Source organism: Perognathus longimembris, chromosome 26 (assembly GCF_023159225.1).
Source record: "Perognathus longimembris pacificus isolate PPM17 chromosome 26, ASM2315922v1, whole genome shotgun sequence".
Lineage (NCBI taxonomy): Eukaryota > Metazoa > Chordata > Mammalia > Rodentia > Heteromyidae > Perognathus > Perognathus longimembris.
This window is the reverse complement of record NC_063186.1, coordinates 134035-149210: the sequence shown is the minus strand read 5'-3', so window position 1 is coordinate 149210 and position 15176 is coordinate 134035. Positions and strand designations below refer to the sequence as shown.

General features: G+C 37.9%; 3 protein-coding genes across 7 annotated transcripts in view; 1 reads left to right on the top strand and 2 right to left on the bottom strand.

Moving 5' to 3' along the window:
- Med12l (mediator complex subunit 12L) overlaps positions 1-15176 on the top strand; it is a 199892-nt gene that overhangs the window by 115922 nt on the left and 68794 nt on the right. The gene's annotated exons all lie outside the window — the stretch shown is intronic.
- LOC125342553 (P2Y purinoceptor 13-like) lies at positions 5323-8269 on the bottom strand. Its single transcript, XM_048334790.1, has 2 exons — positions 7937-8269; positions 5323-7394 (listed from the first exon to the last, which is right to left on the bottom strand). The coding sequence occupies exon 2, from the start codon at positions 7370-7372 to the stop codon at positions 6374-6376; it is 999 nt and encodes a 332-aa protein (XP_048190747.1). The 5' UTR covers positions 7373-7394; positions 7937-8269; the 3' UTR covers positions 5323-6373.
- Positions 12305-15176, bottom strand: part of LOC125342549 (P2Y purinoceptor 12) — a 44497-nt gene continuing 41625 nt past the window's right edge. Inside the window, exon 4 of one of the 2 annotated variants that reach the window (XM_048334785.1) lies at positions 12305-14025. In XM_048334785.1, the coding sequence (XP_048190742.1) occupies positions 12971-14011 (1041 nt within the window). In that variant the 5' untranslated portion in view covers positions 14012-14025 and the 3' untranslated portion in view covers positions 12305-12970. Of the gene's footprint in view, positions 14314-15176 lie in introns of those variants that run through there. The other variant, XM_048334784.1, reaches the window with a different exon arrangement.

Here is a 15176-nt window from a genome sequence, read left to right as displayed (position 1 = left end):
ATTCGCCCTTTCAAATAAAAAAAAAAAGATTTTTACCAAATGAAAGTAAAGCCATTTTTAAGAGAAATAAAAATTACATATGGAAACTGTTTAGGAGTTAGTAAACCTGTAACTTAGTGTTCACTTATGCATTAATATTAGTTGGCTTTCTTCCTGTGCAACTAGACAGTCACAATTCTAATGTTTTTCATTCTATTTTGGATGGGTGTGTATGAGTTGTTGGTGAGTAGCTAATGCTAGTAGGTCTCTGATTAAAAATTAGCCAGCTTAATAATGGCTCAGTCTTATAAGAACTTTTCAAATTTATAGGCAACTTTTCATTTAGGCTTGAGTCTTTCCAACTTTTTTGTTTTCCCTTGATTTTGCTTTTGGCATTTAGAATGGGGAAGTTGTACTATAGAGACCTCCTTAGATTAAAACTTTCTGACATTTTAAATCATGATGTGCTGTTTATCATTGGAAATTTTTCTGTTTATCATTGGAAAGTTTTTCTGCCAGAAAATCTGCCATATCTTAAAAGCACCAATTCAAAGACCATGGTCTCTTTTAATCCTCTTAGAGCTATGTCATACAAAGAGTGTCTCTGCAATTTCTTTGGGTTATTGCCTCAAATTTCCAGTATTGTATACAAAATTCATAGTAGGGAGTTTATTGTAACAGATACTTGATAGGATTTTGATAAAGAATAAATGCAGTTCTATCTCTACCTTAAAGTTTTAATACATTTAATATCTAGTTGACTTTGTTTCATTAGGGTCAATTAACATAATACTGACTTAAAAATTATACTGGGGTTTGAACTCAGAGGGCCTTGCACTGCTAGGCAGGTGCTCTGAGACTTGAGCCATATCTCCAGCCCTTTTTGCTTTACTTTATTTTTTGCTTGTACTGATGGGTCTTGAATTCTCAGGGCCTTGTGCTCTTGTTTAGCATATTTGCTCAAGGCTAGTACTCTACCACCTGAATCACACCTCTACTTCCAGCTTTTTGCTTGCTTATTGGACATAAAAGTCTCCTGGACTTTTCTTCCTTAGGCTGTCTTTAAGCCGTGATGATCCGATCTCAGCCTCCTGAATAGTTAGAATTAGAAGTGTGAGTCACCAGTGCCTTATTGTTCTAGTTGTTTTTAAACTAGGGTTTCTCATTTGTGCCTAGCCAGGCCTGAACTGTGTTCCTTCTGTTTACAATTTCTGCATAGGTGGGTTGGCAGGGATTGCCATGCTTAGCTGACAAAAATGTGATCTCTGCTCATTTCTTTTGCCCTTTGGCTGGCTTCTAAACATGATGTTTCCACCTCTTAAGAAAGTAGGATTATAGGAATGAGTCGCTATACCAGCTTCTTCTTCTTCTTCTTCTTCTTCTTCTTCTTCTTCTTCTTCTTCTTCTTCTTTTTTTTTTTTTTTGCCAGTCCTCGGCTTGAACTCAAAGCCTAGGCACTATCCCTGAGTTTCTTTTGTGCAAGGCCAGCACTCTACCACATGAGCCACAGCACCACTTCTGGCTTTTTCTGTTTATGTGGTACTGAGGAATTTAACCTAGGGCTTCACGCCTACTAGTCAAGCACTCTACCACTAAGCCACATTCCAAGCCATATTGTTCTTTTTTTGCTTAAGAAAACTGACAATGTATTGGTAATTCAGGATTACTTTACCTCTTGAAAATTACTGAAAAGGTGGTATGAAAGCATTTTAAAATTTTAATTTATTTTTTGTTGGCCATGGTCTTAAACTCTGGGCGTGGGTGCTGTCCCTGAGCTCTTCAGCTCTACCACTTGAGCTCAGTGCCACTTCTGGTTTTCTGGTGGTTAATTGGAGATGAGTCTCATGGACTTTCCTTCCCTGGCTGGCTTTGAACCACGACCCTCAGGTTTCAGCCTCCTCAGTAGCTAGGATTATAGGCGTGAGCCACTGGGTGCCCAGTGTGAAAGGATTTTTGATAGGCCCTTCTAACTGTTATGAAGGAACTTTTTGAGTTTTTCCTGCATGAGAAAGCACTGGATTTGGTCTAGTTGTTGTTCAGGAGAAGTGGGGCTGGGTCTCTTCTCCTAGGTTGGGCTTGCATGGCAATAGTTTATTGCCCTCCTATTTACTGTAAAAGCACTTCTCTGGGAATCATATTTCAGTACTTCTCTAGCTACTGATGCAAATTAAGCCTGGTAATGAAAAAGTTAACGAGTCAGCTTGTATGCATTCATTTTAAAATGTTTTATACTAATCTCAAGTTAGAACTTGTTAAAGTAGTCTTACCTAACATTCAGAAAGGGAAGTAGTACACACTTAGTCATGCACAGAAAATCTGTGTACTGCCTTAGGAAAAGAGCAGCTAGCAGCCGGCCAATAACTTGGATATTATCCTCATCATTGAAAGGTAGACTTACACATCTTTTCTGCTTATTATTGTAGCAAGTCTTACATTGTATATAAGCCTCAGGATACTTTATAGCAATTAATCTTGCTTCATTGGAAGATTTGGTAAGTGCAGGGCAGCTCTTTTTTTTTTTTTTTTTTTTTTTGGCCAGTCCTGGGGCTTGGACTCAGGGCCTGAGCACTGTCCCTGGCTTCTTTTTGCTCAAGGCTAGCACTCTGCCAGCTTGAGCCACAGCTCCACTTCTGGCCTTTTCTATATATGTAGTGCTGTAGGGCTTCATGTATAGGAGGCAAGCACTCTTGCCACTAGGCCATATTCCCAGCCCAGGGCAGCTCTTTTTAACAATATTGTTCAGCTATTACAAACCCCACATTCATTTGGAAAAAGGAGAAGGACAGCATCAATGCTGTGTGTGCAGGTGCTTGTATCACCATGATGCTGAAAACATTCTTTTGTTCTTTTTCCTTTTGACTAGTACTGTTTTTATTTACTTCTACCATTATTTTTAAAGACTTTAAAATCAATATACAAATTGAAAGCGTAGTTCATCTAGATTTATAAATTATGAATGTTTTTTCATATGTACTTCTCCATGTCCCCTGTCCCACATATATATATTTTGTAGGTTGTATTTGAAGTAGCAATCATTGAACACATAGCCCTTAACTACTTCAGTATATACTTCTTTAAAACAGATACCTCTTGCCTTATCAAATACTGTTGTCATTACATAAAATTGAAACAATAATTTTTAGAAATATTGTGTACATTAATGTGGCAACTTTTTTGACGTGCAGTCTAGTCAGTCATAACACATTGCATTTAGTTTTATGGTTCTTAGATTCTACTCTTTAGAATAAATTAATTCATTTTACTTTTTCGTTTATCTTCTTGTCTTACAAAAATTATTTTAATCTGTATTTGCTAAATCCCATTAAGGGGAATGTGTAGCAACAGGGAGCACAAACATTTCTGAGGCATTTGACATGAAGTCTGTCTTGAATCTTAGCATTTTGAAGAAGAATATCTCTGGTCCTGGCTCATAGATCATTAACTAAAAAATAGGTAGAACCAAATTCACATTTTCTTTGAGCTGTTGGATAGCTTCTCTTGATGTCAGTGTCTTTAATATGAATAGTTGTTTTAGTCAAAGAAATTAGATGGAGATTTTTTTATAATGTTATGATTTTTCTAGACAGTCACAGAAACTTTGAAGGTCTTTGCTTACATCTTCCAAAGAATTAGAATTAGTTTAAGATTACTGATAAGACTCTTTCAGTTCTGAGATTAACTCTTTTCCTGCCTCCCCCCCTCCCCCATCTCTCTCCTTTTAATGTGCTGATCTTAGGGCTGAGCTTTTTCACTTAAGTCTAGTGTTCTTCTACAGCCCCACTTCCAGCTTTTTGGTGGTTAATTAGAGATAATCGTGCCTGGGCTAGCTTCACACCTTGATCCTCACATATCACCTTGCTGAGATTTATAGGTGTGAGCCACCAATGCCTGGCTGCTGCTCTCTGTTGATAGGAGATCTTGGGCAAAGGTATTACCAAGGCTTAATTTTGTTTTCTAGTGGTTTCTCCATGGCACTTATCTTTTTTGGTTTATTTCCCTCTGGGTTTCTGTCTCTTGGTCTGGCCCTGGGCAGTCACTGAAGTCTCCTCCTCCAGTGTTTGGAAGGCATTGCATTTATGCTGTAGTCTCACTTTTCTCTATCACTAATCTCAAATGTATTCATTTCTTTTTCAAGGAAAATGCTCACAGGACGTCACAGTCCTTTATAGTACACTAACTCATTATTTTAAAATGAAGATAAGCAAGCATATAATTGAAACATAGCTGTAGGTGATCTGTCTTGGATAGCATGTCTTTTTCATGTAGCCAGAGCATGCATCAAAAATTGGACCAAATCTGTGTATATAAAGTCATTGTAATTGTGGCTCACATTGAGGAGCTGTGTGTTAGTGCTGTGTATAATTATTGAAGACCTTTAATATTCCTTTGGAAGGATTACTATCTTGGCTTCCTGCTTGAATTACTGTGTTTAATCTATTGCTTGAAGTGATTTGTATCTATTAGATCTGATTTAAATGAACCACTTTTTCTGGTATGAGAACTTTGTATAATGGTTGGTTACAGGGGGAAGGATGCTTTGAAGATTGAATCCAGAGATGTGCTGGCATCTGAATCTGCCTTCTCATTGGTACTTTTTTCTGAGATGGTCTACTTAAGCCATCTTCCATCTGTGGAATTGCTTGTGAAAGGCAGTGTAACAAAAATGGTCACGAGAGTCAGGTGGACTCTCATTTGGAGCCTAGCTTCTTCACTTTGTAGCATTTTTACTTTACTTCAGGTAATATCATTAATATCTTTATGTTACTATTTGGAGAATGCCTATCATGAAAGATTGTAAGTTTAAATGAAATAATATATACAGGGAAATTCCTAGTGTCTTAAACTGAGGTGGACTTTGTGGAATAATAGCACTTTCCTTCCTGGAGCGCTCAGTGAGGAAGAGTAAGTAAATGAGTGTATATAAGGGCAATCTGAATACATGATAAAGTTGGTATAATTAAAAGTGGAAGGGGCTGGGGATATAGCCTAGTGGCAAGAGTGCCTGACTTGGATAAACGAGGCCCTAGGTTCGATTCCCCAGCACCACATATACAGAAAACAGCCAGAAGCGGCGCTGTGGCTCAAGTGGCAGAGTGCTAGCCTTGAGCGGGAAGAAGCCAGGGACAGTGCTCAGGCCCTGAGTCCAAGGCCCAGGACTGGCCAAAAAAAAAAAAAAAAAAAAAGTGGAAATAATCCTCAATTTGGAAGATAAGGTATAGCCACATATTTTGGTTGCATTTAGAAAGCTCCTAATTTCCCTTTGGCGATATACCAGAGAGCCCTTGGAATAGTTCTTTTTTTTTTTTTTTTTTTTTGAAATAGTTCTTATCTTTCTTGGGAGCTTTCTCCCTTACAAAGGAGGAAATTAGGACTAGTGTAGTTCTGAAATTCTGGGAAAGAGTAAATTGACTGTAGGAAATGTGGGGAGAATCAGGAGGTGGCCTCAGCTGGCCTCTGTACTCAAATCAATTCTCCATAGATTCAGGAAAAAATATGGGGGAAATAAAGATACGTAGCCTTTGAAAATGAATCTTCCAATGTTGGTATTACTGATTAAGGGTCAATAATTATGTCATTTACATGTACCAAGCATAGTACATTCTGTTGAAAACATCTGTAACCCCTGGTACGTGGTCAAGAATTATAATTAACTGATAAAGTCTTTTTTACTATGAGAACCTTACCCAGCAGGGTGGAGGAGTGAACTATAGACATTGTGTTCCAAGAAGGCTTGACTAAATAGCACAGCACTCTCTCAGCTGAATTGTACTTACTTAATGGGTAAGCAATCAGGTCTAGTAGAGTGCTTATGCCTCTTATATTGTTCTGTTGGGATGTGGACAAGGGTCTCTGTTATTTTTCCGTGGTAACCATCCTTTTCCCAGGATCTCAGAGGGCTTTTACATATTCCTTTGGATCCTCATATTGGAATATCTAGCATATCTTTCAAGCCCTGCCTTAGGCTTTCACTCATGGACTTTGGAAATTGTGGCTTCTTGTTTTACTTATGTCAGCAACTATCAACATTTCAGGCCTATAAAAGTAGTAGTATTGTATAAAACATGTGCGCACCAGAATGTGATACTTTTAAAGGGGAGGGGAAGGTTCTTAGCCAAACATGTTTCTTCTTAATCTTTTTCAATGTGAAAATGAATGAATGCTACCCAGAAGGTGATTTCTAGAGATGACCTCTAGTGGCCAAATGCTTTCTTTTACATGCTCTTAATTTTATTTCATTTTGCTTATAAATAGATCTATCTATCTTCCCAATAAACTAGGGTAATAAAGACAACATTTGTTCCAGTCATTTTCCTTTTATTGCTTAACTTTGATTTCCAAATGAATGGTCTTTTGAAGTTTCATCACGAAGTAGAAGTTGCCAAGTGTAAAGCTGTCAGCCCATGGTGATGTTGTTTGTCTGGCTGCTATGGTGTTCTTGGCTTGATGCTGTTTCCCTTCTCCCTCTCACATAGGGAAGCAGTCTTTTTGTGAATTTTTTGCATAAAAATATGTATATTAAGGGATCCATACAAACATTAGTTGCTGCCAAAAACAGAGTTGTTTCTTTAGCAATAAAGAGTTGATTCTCCAGTCTACAGTCAGTCTTATTGTGGGTTTGACTGTGAGTGTAGGGAACCCTGGTAAAGTGAAAGGGAGCAAAGCACACAAAAAAGACAGCCACAACCACAAACACTTTTCCCTCCAGTTTCTTACTGCTTTTGTTGTCCTTACTTTTGAACTTTTTATAAGAATCATATACTTTCTTTGCAATCACTGCATAAAACAGAAACATTAGGACAAAAACAGTCCAGAAAATAAATTGACATATGTAATTTACCACTCGATGCCATTTTAGTCCCAGAGGACCCTTTAATGCTACACACTTTTGCACAGATGATGGGGTTGCTTCTCTGTTGTTCAAGATCATATTTGGTAGGGAGATGAGGAACAAAATGAACCAGATGAGGACTGAGGTCATTTTTGCAAAAATAGGTTTTTTTACAAAGTACTTTCCAAAAGGCTTAATGATCTTGAGGAATCTATCAAAGGCTATGAGGCCTAGTAATATTATGCCTACATACATGGTCTCATAAAAGATCACAGAGGAGAAGCGACATACAAAAGCCCTGAGTTGCCAGGGTCCCAGGTAAGAGTCCGAGAGGATTTTGAAAGGAAGCATGATTGTCATTATCAGGTCAACCACCATAGTGTTCTTGAGGTAGACAATGAAGGTGGACTTGCTGGGGATGTGAAGGAACACCCAGAGGGCCAGGGTGTTCAGCATGATGCTGGTCAAGAAAACCACCGTGTAGAGGGCAGGGAATATTAGCCGTGTCACCCTTGTGTCTCGGGGGCACCTCTCAGATCCAGACCCATTGAAACTCTGCATCATTGTGGCGTTGTCAGATCAGCTACCATATACAAAAAGAAAAAAAAAAGCCCTTCACAAGTTGCAAATACTACTTTCTTAAAAAATACTTGAGATTTTACATATATTTACAACCTATGTTTATTAAATACATTCAGTGTCTAGAAGATACATATTTGTAGCTTAAAATTTTAAATACTGAATGTAGTTTTGGTACTTTCTAACAGTGCTATAATACTTTTACATCCTTGTAAAATTCAGATAACAGGTGCCACGTTCAATACAGCAATAAAACAAAACACCATTAAGAGGCAACATACATGCCAGATTATTGTATACTATATAAATTCTCATGCTCATAAAATTATCCTATTGTCTGTTGAACATTAAATTTAAAGCACTTACTTCCTTAACTCTATTCTACCTTTTCCCATGAAATTCTTTTTTTTTTTTCTATATACTTGGTGCTGGGGAATCGAACCCAGGGCTTCATGTATACGAGGCAAGCACTCTTGCCATTAGGCCATATTCCCAGCCCCACTCTGCCTTTTTAAAGCAAGCACATGCATAAGAAAAATTGAAATTCACCTTCGTTACAGAAGATCCTCAGTTCTTTGTTTCCTGATTGTGGCAGTCAATAGTTCCACCAAAAAAGAATTCGTAGAGCAAATGTTCTGCTTTTTTTATACATGGTTTCCTTCCTCATTTTCACTATGTGCTTCTGTAATGTCATCTATTTGACCCTCTTCTTGTTTAGCCCTTGGAGGACTTGCTAGCACATTGTTGTACTTCATGCCCATTACTCCAAATCCATTATGATTTGAGTAAACTTAGTTGCAATTAACTTTTTGTTTTCTCATAGTTACTATCCTGGCCTGTATTTTCAATATACATATTCAGTGACTTTGAGTGCTTCTTGTACATAGTAGTAGGAGGTAGAACGATGAAGAAATAGTTCCAAGTTACAAACAAGTAGGAAAGTAAGAACTGACTCTAACACCAGACAGAATCACCTTCTGTATTCTTCAGAGACTGGCCTTTCCAGGAATTTGTTTTTAGGAGGATGGTTTGTTCTGTAGACATTTGTTTTAGTTACTGGTCCTGAGATCTGTGAGAGAGAATTCTATATTCTGTAAGAAGTAGATATGCTAAGCCCTAAATTTTGGTAAGAATCCCAGGTGTATCAGTTACTTGGAATTTTATTATGGATAAATGGTTGAAGACTTCTCTAGCCAAGTTTCCTCTTTTGTGTGACAAATTTGAAAGCAGGATCTATCTCATAGCAATGTTGAGAACATGAATTAGTTCTCTGGAACAGTGGTGAGCCCATTAGAAAGCATTAACAGCTCGCTGCTCTGCTGTGGTGCAGATTGGAATGGAGATAGCACTCTTGGAATTCTTCCACATTCACCTTGTATTTGCAGTCCTGAAGACTTCAGGGGTTTTGTGACTCAGCCCGGGACCAAAATCTGTGACTTTTTCCCTCAAGTCTCTTGACGTATAAAGTTGTTGTCTACAATTGTGCTACCCTGGCAAATAGGTGAAGGGAAAGAGGAAATTAGGAGATCTTAAGGTGGATGTGGCATTCTTGGTGAGTTTCATTTCATATTCCTTGCCACAGGTTTTACTACAGGGTTGGCTTGGGATTTTGAAAATAAAAATTTCTCATCTCTTTGAACATTTTAAAATACAAGCCAGTATAATGCCAAATAATTTTGATTTTCTATACTCAATGCATGGTAAAGTTTGAAAGTTTCCTCAAACATGTTTTCCTTGGGAATATAGATCCAAGATCCACGAATGTGATGTAAATATAGATTTTAGAATATTGGTTTGTTTGCTTCAGCTGAGGATAAAAACTAAGCAAAAAAAATTTTTTTTGGCCAGTCCTGGGGCTTGAACTCAGGGCCTGAGCACTGTCCCTGGCTTCTTTTTGCTCAAGGCTAGCACTCTACCACTTGAGCCACAGCACCACTTCTGGCTTTTTCTATATATGTGGTGCCGAGGAATCGAACCCAGGGCTTCATGTATATGAGCGAGGCAAGCATTCTACCACAAGGCCATATTCCCAGCCCCCAAGCATATTTTTACAACTATGATTTAGAGGGTTTAACCCGCACATTTGTGAATTTTGGACAGCCTAAATCTGTTACCTAGAAGATTTGGAATAGTTTTACGTTGAACAAGGGGAATTCTGTACATGATAATTTCATAATGCAAAAGTGGGAAATCACATGTTGCTTGAATTTCACAATGCCAATGTGTGGGAAACTTTCAAAAGAGGAACTGATTAGTGGGGCTCATTTCTGGGTTCACAAAAGAGTGTTCTTTTAAGTGTGAGAATTTCAAAGTGTTTGGCCTTGGTAACGATATCAATGATCCTCCCTCCCCAACAGTGCTAGAGTGGCTAGAGAAGGTCTTTAACCTAGAGGGTGATTACTCTCCCTCACTACCAACAATGCTGGAGTAGCTGGAGGAGGTCTTTTCTCTTAGAACGCATACCTCACATCTTCTCAGCAGAACAGAAAAGAGGCACTGCCCAGGAGCCCAGGGCCTGGCTCAGTTCCTTCTCCAGCAATTTCTTGTCTTGAGACTTTGGGCAAGCTATTTATACTGTCAATTAACTAGTTGCCTTCAGTTTACAATGGAAGTAAATAATAGTGTCTGCTTATAGGGTTTGTTTTTGAGAGAATAAAGTGATGAAACATTTACCCATTTACTCAGAATAATGCCTATCACATGTTAAATTGGAAAATTAGAATATACATGCACTTGTGTAGATAGCTCATAAAAGACAGGAGAGAAGAATCAAAGGTGATACAGCCAATAATCCCAGAATTTAGGAGCCTGGCACATGGGACAAGCTAAAGATGTGAACTCTTACTGGACCTTAAGGAAATAAAGTTACAAATCAGCAACATCCAATCAAGTTGTGCTGTTCTAAGTAACTACCATCCTCACCACAGTCCTTAGAGACTGCCCTGTTTTAGTAATGGGAAAACTGAAATGGCAGAGATTAAGCAGTTTCCCAAAGTGATGCCACCAAAACCCACCGCAAGCCTGCATAGTGTAGTTCTACAGCCCACCACAAGCCTGCACATTGTAGTTGCACAGCCCACCACCGCAAGCCTGCATGGCATCATTCCAAAATCCTGCATGGAACCTGCCTCACTCTCCCATCTCAGAAGGGCCATGGGATTGTTCACTAAATTCTAGAGTTCTTGGTCCTGGAGTTTTGGATTGAGGCATGGAAAAGAATGATCTACATTGTTTAATGGACTTGTGAAACTTTCAGCCACAAACTGAAGTGTGAGGTCGAAGAAAAATTATCAAAGCAGGGTGATGAGGGAATCAAAGGGGATGCAATAAAAAGTTGGATAAATTGCCTGCTAAATGTGAATAAGCTGCTACTTCTAGTTCTAGTCTTCTTTTGGATGTTTATGTTGCATCAGTTAAAAGAAATATATACATAAATGCATAAATAAATTCATAAATAAGGAAGTCTGATAACTCCAGTTCCAGTTTTTGGTGCGTCTGCAGAACATGCATCTGATGTTACAGTATGCATAAACATTAGGAGTGATTTCTGATGCTTGCCCAGAGAATACATGTGGCTTTGCTTCAAGTGTTCATCTGTCCCACTTATAGCCAGAGCCAGTTATAGCAGTACCAGAAGAGGAAGGGCATGCACTTGGCAGTAGATAACACTTGGCAGATTTACATGCATTCAGTCTTGAACTGAAATTTATAACTAAGCAGATGATGTGTGCATGTGAGTAATACTGAAGTTCAACAAGCTTATCTATATTAAAACCTACTTTGTGGGTTTCTTCTGGCATTTTATTTAGATATTGATATATGAGGATGGCAAATACTTGAGATACATGTTACATGCTTGATTCATATTAAAATATCAACTATAGCCTTTCTCTATGTATTTCTCACTAAATACATACAATAAGAATACATTTGGCTGGGGCTGGGGATATAGCCTAGTGGCAAGAGTGCCTGCCTCGGATACACGAGGCCCTAGGTTCGATTCCCCAGCACCACATATACGGAAAACGGCCAGAAGCGGCGCTGTGGCTCAAGTGGCGGAGTGCTAGCCTGCCTTGAGCGGGAAGAAGCCAGGGACGGTGCTCAGGCCCCTGAGTCCAAGGCCCAGGACTGGCCAAAAAAAAAAAAAAAAAAGAATACATTTGGCGCTGGGAATGTGGCTTAGCGGTAGAGTGCTTGCCTAGCATACATGAAGCCCTGGGTTTGATTCCTCAGCATTACATAAACAGGAAAGGCCAGAAGTGGCACTGTGGCTCAAGAGGTAGAGTGCTAGCCTTGAGCATAAAGAAGCCAGGGACATTGCCTAGGCCCTGAGTACCAGGCCCCAGGCCTGTTAAAAAATAAATAAGTAAATAAATAAACATGTCAAATGAGGCTTGTGTGAAACCAAATCACAGGTCTGCCCTATTTTATGAGAGTGTGTGCCATTTTCAGGAGAGACTTTGCCAGAAGCATGTAATTAAAACAGTGTTGGCAGCAATACTGAAGTGGATTTGATTTGTAATGCAGTTTATGGCTAGGAAAGTGATTCATGGTGGCTAGTGCCTCTGAACAAAGAAATTACAACAAAATGGAGACTGAGTGAATGTATGAATTTTATATTACACATACAAATAGAAACAGGTAATCTAAACAGTTCAATCATATTCCTCATCTTAGTGATGCAGTGCAACTTTGTAGTTATATTTAATATTTCTTACCAAGGCAAAATGTTTGTTAATTCAAATAGCAGGTACTTCCAGAAGCTATTTAGTAAAGGTAAGTTTCAAAGGCAGTATTGTGTCTATTGAAGTTGTTAAGATATTAGTGAAACCTCCTACTCTAGTGTTAAGGAAATATTAATAATTTTCCTTAGTATTAGAATGTCATAAGGGCAACTTCTCTTCAGTAATTTTGGAATGGTATTTTAAAAATCATAATCACCTTAATGATAAAAAATAAACTCCACCATTAAATACCATTTCATTTAGCTTAAATCTTTGAGAGTTTTGTAGCAATTAATTTGTACTTTGTACATCTTTGAGGTTTTGTAGTAGTTTTTACTTTGTATACATGGTATATCCCAAGAACAACATCTTACAAACTTATATACATTTATATATCAATCAGCGAGGATTTGGTTTGGCTGCTAGGATGTGTATAGTATCTTAGTATTGTTTTGGATAGATGTTATCAAAATGATCATTTTTCTCAGCTGACAGTAAAGAAAACAAGATTGTGACTAATGTGCCTTTAAAGAATTGCAACTTTGTGATTGCCCATTTTGCCAACTTTTAAAATCAGGAATTTCATGTCATTTTGTGATTGCCCTTTGTGCCAACTCTGAAAATCAGGAATTCCATGTCATTTGGCATGGAGCATAGTTATGGGACACAGTTTTACAGAGCTAGACAGTTTTTCTGCATTTTAGGACCATTTTTATACTTACATAAGCATATATCCCTTGTTTCAAGAGCAATTTTAATTGCCTCAGATATTTCTAAGTTATTGTTAATATATTTACATAATGCTTTCTTTTAAGGAGTCTGAACTCCAGCAGAAAGCAGCAGTTCCGCTGGTAATTTTTTACATTGGCGTCTCCTCTGGGTCACCACTTCCCTGCTCTTTCTTCCTGTTTTTTCGGGATAAAGATGTTTTAGATTTGGGGCACTTTAACATGCCTGTCAAGGAATTTCTGAAGGATTTGCAAAGGAAAAAGTAGATGAATGGATCTAGGCATGCATTCAAAGATGTTAGCCATAGAGTGCTCTCTTTCACATAGAACAGAGTGTTCTCAGAAGCACAGTCAAAGACATCTCGGGTCTGGCTCAGGGTGTAGGGAATTCGGGCAAAATGAAAAGGAACAAAACAAATGAAGAACACAGCGATGATGATGAAAACTTTGACATTCACCCTTTTCCTGGGAACTTTGCCTGTACCCCTTGTTCTTACATATGACCTGTAGAGTTCTTTTGTAATGAGGGTATAACATACAATGACAATTAAAAAGTTAATCCAGAAAATTACTTGACAGATGTAATTGACTATTTCGTGCCAGACCAGACCAAACTCTGACTTGAAGAAGGAGCATTTTTTCACATTAATGTCTTGTGGCCTCCTGTTGGTAAGAATCATGTTAGGCAGAGACAGTAAGAACATGAAGGCCCAGATGACAACAGACAGAATCTTAGCTCCCAAGAGATTGCTGGGGCTGGAAGTGTTAAATGGCCTGGTGGTCTTTTGGTATCGGTCAATAGTTATCAGTCCCAAGAATGAAATGCTGATGTACATTGTGAAATAAAACACAACAGAGGTGACTTGGCACACGAAGGTTCTTAGAGGCCTGGGGCCTAGTTTGGTGTCACTAAGAATTTTGAATGGAAAAGTCAGAATCATGAGAAGATCAGAAATGACAGTGTTCTTAAGAAAAATAATGAAGTTGGATTTACTGTTGATTTGAAAGAAAATTCTCATTGCTAGGCTGTTTGTGATGAGTCCAACAAAAAACAAGACAGTGTAGAGCAGTGGGAACAGGACTTCAGTGATCTTGTAGTCTCTGTTGCACTGGCTGCTGTTCCCAGCGGCAGGGGCAACACTGGCGGTGGTGATATTAGCAGTGGCTTGCATTTTCTCTTTGCAACCTAGAGGAGGAAAGCAAGGGAGCTGTTTGTAGTCATGCCCTTTGCTAGTATCTCCACAGTCTTCTGTAAAAATTGAGGTCATCAGTCTGATATTTATTGTAGTATTATTAGGACAGAACCCCAAAAGATCTCATCTTAGAAATGTTATGTGGTCTAAGAAACATTATGTGACATTGTGGATACTTGGCAATTCTTGTGTGATTTTTATTCTAAGCCCAGTTATATTTACATAGGACACGGATACTTAGATGAGACTGTATTTTTTACTTTTTCTGTACCATCCTTACTCCTGGCTTTAAATATACTTAATATCACCAAAGTATTACAAGGAGAAATGATTGAGAATTGTCTGTTAGAATTTTAAATTAAAAATTGGAAATTATGAAATCACTCCTGGTAAATTTATTAAGTAAATCAAACTGAATCATAGAAAAACAAAAGTGGAGGATATTCCTGTCTCTGTTTTGCTGTGTCATCCATTCAAACACGTATTTCACAAAGACCCGTTATTTAGATGCAAACATTTTTTTTCATGCTGAAAATAATATAAATTTATTTTTACATCAATTACTCCAAATCTATCTTGTAGCAATAGAAGTCTATTAACTCTAGAGGGGTTGCAAACATTTAAATCGAGGTATATTTCATTTCCAAGTTGTTCACTACATTTAATTTTCATTCACATTTCATGACTATCATTCAGTAGAAATTTTAAAACAGTAAACAAACAAGTGACCTAAATATATGTCAGTATACATATGCATATATACATATTTATATATACATCTGTGTAGTTGTGTGTGTGCAAGCGTGTGTGCTCACCATTCTTTATATTCCTTAAGGCAGCCAGGACAGTTTTCCTAGACTTATAGAGTAAATAATGGTAGCTGAAGTAAAATAGCAAAACAATGTCCTTTTCTGATTTCATAGACTATTATCACAATAGGCTGGTAGTGGAAAAGTAACACTTCTCAGTATACTGTGTAGCATCTAAATCTTGAAAGTTAAGATGATCTTTAGGTTTTTTTATTGCATCAAATGCAATTGATCTGACATAAAATATTCTTTATAATTAGACAATCATGTTGAAAGCAAAAATGTCTAAATTAAAAGAAAAGGCACAGTGCTTTCATTTAAGAGATTTAATATGG

Bases quoted from the DNA above. Each gene is read 5' to 3' on its own strand.
- LOC125342553 (XM_048334790.1), bottom strand. From the start codon at position 7,372: ATGATGCAGAGTTTCAATGGGTCTGGATCTGAGAGGTGCCCCCGAGAC.